This window comes from Podarcis melisellensis (assembly GCF_964234715.1).
Source record: "Podarcis melisellensis genome assembly, chromosome: 10".
NCBI lineage: Eukaryota > Metazoa > Chordata > Lepidosauria > Squamata > Lacertidae > Podarcis > Podarcis melisellensis.
Window position 1 is genome coordinate 58,896,183 of NC_138542.1, and position 11,815 is coordinate 58,907,997.

The 11,815-nt window shown below is 40.9% G+C and overlaps 1 protein-coding gene across 32 annotated transcripts in view; it reads left to right on the forward strand.

Moving 5' to 3' along the window:
• CACNA1C (calcium voltage-gated channel subunit alpha1 C) overlaps positions 1-11,815 on the forward strand; it is a gene marked incomplete at its 5' end in the record, with an annotated part of 525,599 nt that overhangs the window by 380,467 nt on the left and 133,317 nt on the right. For all 32 annotated transcript variants that reach the window (XM_081926667.1, XM_081926694.1, XM_081926693.1 and 29 more), the window contains 4 exons: positions 5,737-5,763; positions 7,860-8,020; positions 9,389-9,614; positions 11,608-11,815. In XM_081926667.1, the coding sequence (XP_081782793.1) occupies positions 5,737-5,763; positions 7,860-8,020; positions 9,389-9,614; positions 11,608-11,815 (622 nt within the window). The remainder of the gene's footprint in view (positions 1-5,736; positions 5,764-7,859; positions 8,021-9,388; positions 9,615-11,607) is intronic.

Here is an 11,815-nt window from a genome sequence, read left to right on the forward strand (position 1 = left end):
CTGCACAGTAAGTGCAACAGTTAAAACAACTTTCCATTTCTTCCAGAGACATTAACATATCAGGTGCAATATTCAGAATACAGTCCAGTTAACTAAAACACGTTAACCTCCCCACCCCCCCAAAGTATAGTATGGTTATTTCTTGAGCTGGTAGAAGTATGGTTTTTCTTAACTGGGATCCCTAAAATTAAAGGGATCCCTAAAATTAAATTCAAGGATGAATTTAACATTGATTCTGCTTCTCAGTGTTTTGCTCCTAACTGCATTTCTCCCTAGACAATTTTTCCATTTTCTTCCTTTGTTAACTTTTCTCTTTAACCTCTTTTCTTCCTACTCACCAGTTTTCCCTGTGTAAAGGCTGTAATATGTTGCTTTTTCAGAACCCTGAGATGCTTTTCTTTTGTCTTCTTATCCCCCCAATCAGAAACATTTTGACCTTTGTGATGTCTGACAAACATTTTAAAACAAACGGGAGTTTCTACTAAATTTACTGTTCCATCTCCACACCTTTTCTGTTTCCCATCCATATACTTACAGAACTAACAATACACCAACACTGCCCTGTTCCCCCATCATCACCCTGTTCCCTTCCCAAAATTATTAAGTATTAAACAACAACAAATTGAGTAAATCAATTATCTTCTTTATGGTAATTATCTCTACTCCATCATTTTATTTATTCATTACATTTACATCTCTTATTTCCTTCAAGAAGCATACATATACTGTGGTACCTCGGGCTACATACGCTTCAGGTTACAGACGCTTCAGGAAACAGACTCTGCTAACCCAGAAATAGTATCTCGGGTTAAGAACTTTGCTTCAGGGTGAGAACAGAAATCGTGCTCCGGCGGCACGGCAGCAGCAGGAGACCCCATTAGCTAAAGTGATGCTTCAGGTTAAGAACAGTTTCAGGTTAAGAACGGACCTCCAGAATGAATTAAGTTCTTAACCAGAGATACCACTACCACCCCACTACCCACTACCACCCTCGTTTTATCATCGCAGCACCTCAGTGGATAGTTTAGGTTGGGCCAAGAGTTAGTGCTTGGCCCAAGGTCACCTATTAAGAATCATGACTATAGTGGAAATATATCTACTCATGCAGGTTTTGGTGTCCTCGGGTGTCTTCCCGTGTAAAAGTTGGGGTGTCTAGGCGACGTTTCGACGAGGTCTCACTTGTCATCTTCAGGTTGGTGCTTTCGGCTTCTTGTTACTGGAACAGAGCAGGATCTCAGTGTTTGAGTTCCTATAAATACTGTTGAGGGGGTGTGGTGTATAGCCTCCAATGTTCTGGGCAGAGAGGAAGTTCCCAGGCTAGTGTGCCTTTTCTTCTTTTGTTCCTTAATTACTTGAGGGATATCTTGAGTGATTTCTTGAGTGATATCCTGGGTACCACTTAGGTGGGTCATTAGGTGTGGATTAGTTGCTAAAGTCTTTGTGTCTTGACCTCTTGAACTTTGTGAAGAGTTTTTCTGAGAAGATGGCTGTACTGCACTTAGTTGTGCTCTGGCTTGGCTTCGTGTATAGGGGCGAGCTGTGGTTTTGTGGCCTGTGTCAGCCAGATCTGTGTAGGGATTGCAGGGGGGTGCAGCATCCGGAGGTGCCACCATGGTTTGGCTACTGGATGGTGTCTGTAATTTATCTGTGGAGAGGGTCTGGGTTTGGGTCTGGTGTGGTTGATTGGTGATGGCGTTCTGTGTGCCTCTGGATCTGGTGTCAGTTTTTGTGGGGAGGGCTAATTTCCAGATGTCTGGCAAGCGGGATGTGTCGTCACGCTTGTTCATGTTGTGAGGGTGTTTCTCTATCTCGATGGCTTCCATGATTATTCTCTTGTGGTGATGTTCCATGTTAAAGAGCAATTTGGAATCTGCAAAATTAATTTCGTGTCCTGTTTCTTTCATGTGTTGGAAAAGAGAGGAAGTTTTTTCTTCTTTTTTGACGGCATTCTTGTGTTCTGCGATACGTGCATTTATTCGTCTGTTTGTTTGTCCAATGTACGTGGCTGGGCAGACTTTGCAGGGTATTTCATAGACCCCTTGGTTTTCCAACTGGATTTTATCCTTGGGGTTTCTGAGGATATTGGCTATTTTTTGGTTGGTGCAAAAGGCTGTTTTGATATTGTGTTTATGGAGGATTTTGCTAATTTTATCTGTAGTGCCCTTGATATAAGGAAGGAGGGCCATGCCATTGTTTTCTTCTGTGTCTTGGTTTTTGGGGGGTGTTTCTTTTTGGATTAGCTTCGTAACCCTGTTTTGCTGGTATCCATTGGCAATTAACACATTTGAGAGATTCTGTAACTCAGTTGTCAAGTGGTCTTTGTCAGCCAGGCGTTTGGTTCTGGAGATGAGAGTCTTGGCTACGGAGTTTATTTGTGCAGGGTGGTGGTGTGATTGAGCATGTAAGTAGCGGTTGGTGTGTGTTTTTTTCCGGTAGATAGTGTGTCCTAGGGAGCCATCAGGTTTTTTGTAGATTAGGACGTCAAGGAAGGGAAGTTGGTTGTTGGCTTCTATTTCCATAGTGAATTGTATTTTGGGGTGTAGGCTGTTGAGATGTGTGAGGAAGCTATCCAGTTTTTCCTTCCCGTGTGGCCAAATTACAAAGGTGTTGTCAACATATCTGAGCCAAAGTTTGGGTTTGTGTTCTGACTTGTCTAAAGCATTGGTTTCAAAGTGTTCCATGTACAGGTTTGCGATGACCGGTGAGAGGGGTGATCCCATAGGTGCTCCTTCTATCTGTTTGTATCTTTGTCCATTGTGGATGAAGTACGTGTTGGTTAGGCAGTGGTTGGTCAGGTCCAAGATGTATTCGGGGGGATTGTATTTGTTTTGAATGGCTGTCAAGGCTTCATTAATGGGCACTTGTGTGAAGAGAGATACAACATCGAAGCTCACAAGTAGGTCATTAGGATGTAGGTTTTGCTTCTTTATTGTTTCTATGAACTGGAAGGAGTTTGGAACGTGTGAAGAGATGGATTCTGCATAGGGCTGAAGTTGCTTGGCGAGAAATTTAGCGAGATTTTGTAGAGGTGAGCCTATGGAGCTGACTATTGGTCTGAGTGGTGTTCCTTCTTTGTGTATCTTGGGGAGGCCGTAGAGTTTGGGGCATCTGGATGATTTTTCTCTGGGGATGATTCTTAGCTGGATTTCTTCACTGATAGGAGAGGCTTTTATTTTGGATTTGGTGGTTTTTTCCAGATAGGTGGTGGGATCTGTTTTTATAGGTTGGTAGGTAGGATCTTGGAGTAGATTTGATAGTTTTGCTTGGTAGTCCGATGTGTTCATCACAACAGTGGCATTACCTTTGTCTGCTGGGAGAATGATTATGTTGTTGTCTTTCCTCAGGTTGGTGAGTGCTTTCTGTTCTTCTTTGTGTAAATTGCGTCGCCTAGACACCCCAACTTTTACACGGGAAGACACCCGAGGACACCAAAACCTGCATTCCTGTACCCGTGAAAATCTACGAAAGCAAATATCTACTCATGTATCTACTCTGAACTTAACCCAAACCTAAACCCAAATATAAACTTAAGTAACTAAAACAATCTAGCAGTTCAAAAGCACGTCAAAGTGCAAATAGATAAATAGATACCGCTCTGGGGGGAAGGTAAACAGCATTTCCGTGTGCTGCTCTGGTTTGCCAGAAGTGGCTTTGTCATGCTGGCCACATGACCCGGAAGCTGTATGCCGGCTCCCTCGACCAATAAAGCGAGATGAGCACCACAACCCCAGAGTCGTCCGTGACTAGACCTAACGGTCAGGGGTCCCTTTACCTTTTAAACTAAAATAACTCTTAAGTTTAAAGTTAATTCCAAGTTTGCAAGTCAGAAAAAAGCTTAGCTAAGTGGTTACTTGGATCCCTTAGTTCCAGCAAATAATGAGAAATGAATAAGCAAAGGTGAATATTAAGCAAAAATGAATAATTTTGTACTTTGGTTCTAGTCAGAGATGGGACCACCATAGTGGGATGATAACACCATTAACCAATCAGTGATGAGATATGCACCTCTCCCAATTTGCTTCACACTTTGTTTTGGAAACATCTAACTTCTATCCTTATACACACCCTTTGTTCCTCAAATGTTGTGCATGTTAACTGGCTGGTATGTTTTTTCTTGGTGCATCTTTGAGCTTCTGTGCTATTGTCAAGATTATTCGCATCATGTTCATAGCATTGTTATAGGTTCACCAGCCATGACACTGTCAAGCAAGAACATTTTTGTACCCATTTGCAATGCAAGTGCCATCATTGCACAAGAGTCCATCAAGGCAACAGGTCACACTCCTGTTCTAATCCCACTCTCATCATCATCATTTTTTATTTGTATGCCACCTTTCCATAGTTAAAAAACAATGCTCAAGGCAGCTTGCAACATAACAAGATTTACATAATTACAAAAGTCATAAACAAATAAACCACATCAAAAAAATACACAACCAAATAGGAAACAATTTCCACATAAATCAAAATCTAAAACTAAGAATACAGCATTAATATCACAGTTTAAAATGACATAGGTAAAAAATAACAGCAATTTAAACAAACAAAACTGAGCCCGCTCTGCCCAGCAGTGGCAGTGGCAGCAGTCCTTTATAGAGCCCATCAGGCCTTGCTCTAGGCCAGGTGGTCAGTGGCAGGACTGGGGCCCTCAGGTGCTGAGCAGGGGAGTCCAGCTATAAGTAATACATGGGTGGCAGCTATCTGCCCATGTATTACTTATAACACTACAAAAGAGAGGTGCACTCTATCTTTTGCTGGTATCCTCCTATCTCTTAAATATTTCCTTCATGTGGAAACAGATAAGAATGGTTGTCTATATGGGGACAAGAACATTTTGCAGTATGATTTGGGACAGCATTATTATTATTACCCCACCCATCTGGCTGTATTCCCCCAGCCACTCTGGGGAACGGTTGTATAGTTGCTGTTTGCTGTTTGCCACATTGGTATAGATGTGGCTGTTTGCCACATCTATACCAATGATATAAATTTGTGTCTTTTTCAAGCTAGTTTAAGACTGTTATTAACTGTTATAAGCTATATGTTACCTTCTTAGCACTGACTACATGACTATTGGTCACAAGATGCCTATTTGAAAATCCTGCCCATGCTGTCGCTGATGCCAGCTGGATGCATTTAGCTGCCACTGTCTGGAAGTCTGGCAAAGAGTTTAATGCCATGTATACTAGCAGTTCCACATATCTTGCTGGCCACAGGAAAAAACCCTGCTTTAAGAAGATTTATAAGCAGTTTTCACAGTGATTATGTGAATCAGTTTCTAGACTGAGCCTTAAAGGAACTAAATCTATGCAATTCAGGAAGAACCTATTAATTACTCAATAGACAGGCTCCTTGAAAAGAAGGGTGGTGGCAGTGGGACATGGTGCTTTTGGAATCTTAGCACTTAAATAAGCCATCATATCTATCTGATTCCTACCACCATCACATTTATACCCCTTCCCCCATGTTTGGCTATAATGGACAGAGGATAAGCCTTCAACAGTTCCTTCCCACTAGATTGTGGATATAATCCTCAAACATTTAGAATGATGCAGTTTAGGTGGTTTGCTGCTATATATCATCATCCTGTATTGATTTTTGGCCTCAGTGACAAAAATAAAATAAAATCTGTATAGAATCTGCAACTATTTCTTATTTTGTTCTTTCTCTTTGCATGGAAATAAAGAGAACAGATCATATGCTTAAGATACAGTTAATTTTTTTTTTCTCTTTCAGGCACCGGATATCTAAATCTAAGTTTAGGTAAGCACTGAAATAGTTTTTTTAAAAAAACCAAAACCAAACAACCCATCTTTACTGAAGCTTTGAATGAACATTCCATCAATTTTCTTGTTGCTCCTGTTGTAACTAGTAATGGCAATGATACAGTGCCAGCTAAAGATTTTGATTAGTAGGTTGCTGAGTTACTTCCTTCCTTACCACTCTGATGAAGAGGAAATCTAATTAAGATTGGAGTGGTTAACAAGACTAGCTTCCACATTGCTGCCCCTATGGCCGTTGAAGCCATGATGAAGCGAAAACTCATTAAGAAGAAAGAAAAGGAAGTGAGTAATTAGAGGAGACTAAGAGTCAGGGCAATAGGTGCAAGAGGCCTGTATGGGGCTGGTCTCCCAGGGCTTCTCCAGGCCTTTCCTTGAATATGCAGCTTTCATTTAAAAGGTAGTTCTTCAGTGATTTGCTGCTCCCTCATGAGAACTTCTGAGTGTGTTGTGGGTAGGTGTCAAATGTGTTCATATATATAGTAATGTCATAAGGCAACCTTCCCCAATCTTATTGTTGTACTACAAACCCCCATTGTCCCTAATAATTGGCCATGTTGGCTAGGAATTGGGTGGGTAGGGGCAAGATTGGAGAAGTCTGTCATAAGATGTTCTTTAATAAGAATTGTAGAGGAGCACCTGTTTGTCTCATAAAGTGTTGCTGTAAGATTCACATGTGTTTATAGCATGTTATTTTACTGGTTGCTGATTTATAATGTATTTTGTGCTTATCCATAGCAAGAGATTGAGAGAGATAGGCATGGCCAAGGAAGATACACATGCCACTTTATATGAGCTTTAAACACGCAAACCCAAACCCGTTGCCTTTATTATCCAGGAGCCAAGTGTTGCTTGGAAACTGGTTGCTAGGCAAGCTAAATTGTGAAGAGTAGGGGCTGTATAATTAGCTTTAAATACTTGGTGTGGTTAGTAATTACTCCCAGAAATCACTGTGACACTCGTGAGGGGCTACGTGTTCCAGGAAACATAACATAGCATTGTACTAACACTCTGTCTCAGCAAATAGTAGCCCTAGCTTTGGGTTCAAAGGACAAAATGCTAGACCTTGCTAGCACAGTTTCTGAAAATAATTTTGGGTAAGGCAGTTTCTGTTGTTGTTGGGATCTTGATGGCTGTTAACTCTGCTATGAAATTCTGAATTGATTCAATTTGTATTATAGAGACAGGAAAGGGACAACTTTTCCATTGACTTCTATAGGCAAAGATTATGCCTGTAGTTATTTGGTAATTGAGAGATTAATGCTTTATGTAAAAGAGCCAGGGGAACATCTGTAGCTGCTGGTAGATGGAGATATACGGTAGCATCCTAGCCACCAACATTGACTACCCACTTTGGGGTGTTTAGAGCTCATCTTCATAAATTGGTTTCAAACTGAACAGCAGAGGTTGAACTTGGTGTTTGGGTCAGTGGCCTTGTGTGGTCTTGACTTCCATATGAAGAGAAAGCAAAATAGGAAGCAATAAACAGCTCCTTTTACCTTTATCGAAGAGAATATTCTTTTTTAGATTTGGGCCCAAGCTACTGCTGATTAAAAGGGGTATGTGTGTGTGCAACTGCAGTAAAGAATTTGCAACCCTTTGCATCCCTATGTAAGTGTCCATTTTGTATAAAATCTTGCTATTCACAACTAGTAAAATGAAATTTAAAGATTATAAGGAAGAATGAAAACAGAGCTTGCACTATGATTTGTAGCTTGCTACAAATGTGTGAACATTGTGCCATGAAGTCAGTGCAACACAGGCTGGGCTATTCAAGAGACGTAGTCTGCATGCTTTCATAAGCAGTCCATGCCCAAGAGGGTCTCTTGTAGGAATACTATCAAGGCTCTGTAGGCTTCACTGGACCACTGGACAACTATACTGAACAATGTGTAAATATGTTGTCTTTTGCTTCTTTCATTCCATGTCCAGGCAAACATAGAAAACACTCCTCTAGGAAGCTAGGCCAGTAAATATGAATTAATAATTGGAGGTCAAAGGTGACCTCATAGGGTTTTGTAAACAACTTGTTTGGTGCACAGAGCAATCATAATTACAGGTTTCTTTCCATTTTTCAAGCCGCTACTGGCGTAGATGGAATCGGTTCTGCAGACGGAAATGTCGAGCTGCTGTCAAATCCAATGTGTTCTACTGGCTCGTGATCTTCCTTGTGTTTCTTAACACCCTCACAATTGCCTCTGAACATTATAACCAGTCAGATTGGCTCACTGAAGTCCAAGGTATGGAGGGTTCGGTTTTGTTAAAATAATGCTGTGTTTTATTTATGAGAGTGTACATAATATTATAGTTAATTGAAATTTTATTTATATGTGCAGATAAACTGAATTTAGTGTTCAAAAAGTAAAACCATTTAATTGCATAAGCAGCACTGCAACCCCAGAGTCAGCCATGACTGGACCTAAAGGTCAGGGGGTCCCTTTACCTTTTCCTTTTTACCAGGGAAAAATACAAAATATTAAAAACTACCTTCTCAAAATATTCTCTATTCTGCTCCATGGTTCTTATGATTATTTTCTGGCCAGCTAGCATAGGGAAGGGAGAATATGAACAGGCACTAAGGTGCCACTATATGCAGTCCCATGTTCCAAGAGCATAATAGTATAATTAATCCATTAAACTAATCAAATAATCGGGTCCCCAGTGCTCTGTGCAACAATACAAACAAAAGAGGCAGACTATGTTGAAACATCACAACTATGTAATACGGGGATGGGGAACCTCTGACCTTTGGGCTTCATGTCACCGCAGAGGCTTCCCATGAGGCCCCCAGGGCTCTTGCTCCTTGAACCATCTCCCTGATTCTGGACTTATCTCCTGATTGTGGCAGGAGAGGGGAAAGCAGCAAATTGCAGATGCTGGGTGCCCGATCTGGATGGGTGTCTGGTATGAGAGTAAAGAGACTTTAACCCTTTCCCCCTAACTGTGGTCTCTGATCCAGGTCAGGCCCTTGTGCCTGTAATTTTCATTGCCCAAAATGATCTGTTGAAAGTCATGTTAAAAGCTATTTCCATTTGTGAGGGAAACAACTACTGTTTCCAGTGAGTGGTTTTTCACCAGTGGAAATTTCAATGGGGGGTGGGGGGTGTTGGTATGTAAGAGAAAGTGGGGTATTGGAATGCAGCAGGGTATTGGAATGCAGCATCAGATGTGTGGTAGAATTCAGCTGCTATATTTTTCTGAGTTATCAGAAAAGGGAAAGAAGAATAGAGATTAAACAAAATTATACTGAAATTCAAATATTTAGTTTGGACATCAAGGGTTACATCTTGTTCTGTTCTTTTCAGATTTAGACCCACTGAAATTAATGGGCCTAAGCTAGTCATATACATTGATTTCTATGGGTGTACCCTCTGTCTAACTAACATTGGCTACAACCCTAGGATTTGTTATCAACATTTGAAAAGTTGTCCAAAATGTCTGTAAAAACAAAACACAGGTTAAAAGTTCACAGTAATGAATTGCTGAAGACAGCAGTTGCAAGGGATAAAACCTAATTTGAAGATTTCTGCTCTTCTTACAGTCTTTCTGTTATATTTGTCTTTTAGTGCCACTATAATGATCATTATTTGTCTATTTATTTTTATGAGACACTGCCAATAAGGTACTGCTGGCTCTTTTCACGGCTGAGATGCTCCTGAAGATGTACAGCCTGGGTCTTCAAGCCTACTTTGTCTCTCTCTTCAACCGCTTTGACTGTTTTATTGTGTGTGGTGGAATCCTAGAGACCATCTTGGTGGAAACAAAGATCATGTCACCACTGGGTATCTCAGTGCTGAGATGTGTGCGACTGCTAAGAATTTTTAAAATCACAAGGTATTTCTCTCCCCACCCCACCCCCTTAATTTTTATATTTAATGGAGTTCATGCAGCCAAAGGGAAATTGCTCATTTCTGTGTGGAAATCTTGTGTGCAGTAATGTCTTAGGCAAATATTACTTTCTGGAATCATTTTTTACCAGTTATTCAATCCCTGACTCTCTCTTCTTGCCATGTGTATGTGGCAGTTTAGATAATAGATATCATTATTTGTTTTGTTTACAGACTGTCTTATAACAAAGTTCCCAAATTTTAAAAAAATAGTTTAGTAACGAGAAAGCTAATAAAGTACAGCATATAAACAGGTGCAGAGAGTCAGAACAAAGTCTTCTCTTGGTGCCAAAATGACATTATGGTAGGCACTAAGTGAGCATTTCTGGGGAAGACAATCCATACTTGAGGCGCCATCGCTCAAAAAGGCTCTCTCTCCCATAGCTACACTTCACTTGGTGTGGGGCATTTGGAAAAGGGCCTCTGAAGATCTCAGGTTTCAGGTAGGTTCTTGTGAAGAGAGGCATCCATCTAACTACAGTCGTACCTTGGTTCTCAAATGGAATTCGTTCCGGAAGTCCGTCCGACTTCCGAAAACATTTGAAAACTAAGATGCGGCTTCCGATTGAGTGCAGGAGCTTCCTGCACTCAATCAAAAGCCACAGAAGCCACATCGGACGTTCGGCTTCCAAAAAAAGTTCGCCGGAACACTCACTTCCGGGTTTGTGGTGTTTAGGAAGCAAAATGTTTGAGTCACAAGGTGTTCGAGAACCAAGGTACGACTGTACTCTGATTCCTAGTCATAAAGTCCCTTTAAGATCAAAACCAGCACCTTGAATTGAATCAGGCTCAGAAATGGACTGAGTGTCAGTGAAGCACTGTTGCGATATACTTGCCTTTATACAGTTAGCCATCTTGCAGACGTGTTCTGAACTGACCATTTTCTGTAATGATCCCACATACAGTGCATTGCAGTAGTCCTCTTTCCCTCCAGCATTTCATAATCATAAGATATTTTGACTCCACAATGATGAAGATTCTCATAACCATTTGTGTGGCTCAACTCTATCTTCATTATATGACTCCTACCTTAGGAACCTGTCTATTTTAAGTTCACCACTAGAGGGCTGTCTCTGGGTGCTCTCATTATTATTGCTGCATTTTACGCACCAGGTTAAAGATTTATTTTAAACCAGACTTTTAATGAAAATGAGTTTTTACCTGCCTTCTCTTTTAGATTCTGTTGAATTTTATTGTGATGTTTTATCTTGTAGTTCTAGTGGTGTTTTATCAGCTGTCATTAGGGCTCTTATATATTTTGCACTCTTCTTTTATTGTTAGCTGCCTTGCAAATTTTAATTGAAAAGTGTGGTGTAAGTGTTTAAAACATATAAATAAATTGCACAAGGGCTGAAAGTTATCAAGATAAATTTGAATTCTGCTTTGTGGGATTGGCCTAGTATAAACATTATGATGACCCCACCGCAATTCCCCAGAAACCAAGAAGCCTCGTCCCCTTCATCCAAGAATGAGCACACACAAACCAGATTTTCAACCAATCTGGCTTTGATTCCAAACTGTTTTCCCATCTGTTCTTGTTGGTTTTCACTGAGCTGATCTCTTCAGTGAGGTATTCTGCTTTGCTTTGAACAGCTGTGAGTGTTGTAATGAGGTTGGCTAGAATGTAACTTACTGAAGCAGCACCTACTAATTGCTGTATATTTATAACACTTTTTGAAAAGTAATCTTCCCGGCATGCTAGGTGCAGAAGTGGTGGAGGACTTGTGTGTTTTTCACATGTGGCCATAAAAATGCTCATTAACTGCCGTAGGTCACATTATCATAGGGAAGCTCATGAATGGTTCATTTCTTCACAGGCTGTTTGGAAAAGGCATGTTTTATAGTCACCATACAGCCTGCCTGAAGGTGATACCAGATGCAGATGAGCAGTATCTGCTTTGGACAGAAGAAATGTAACCAACTTTCTTTTGGCTCTCCAGGTATTGGAACTCTTTGAGTAATTTGGTGGCTTCCCTGCTCAACTCTGTGCGCTCCATCGCCTCCCTGCTGCTACTTCTCTTCCTCTTCATCATCATCTTCTCCCTCCTAGGGATGCAGCTCTTTGGGGGCAAGTTTAACTTTGATGAGATGCAAACCAGGAGAAGCACATTTGACAACTTTCCCCAGTCGCTGCTCACTGTGTTTCAG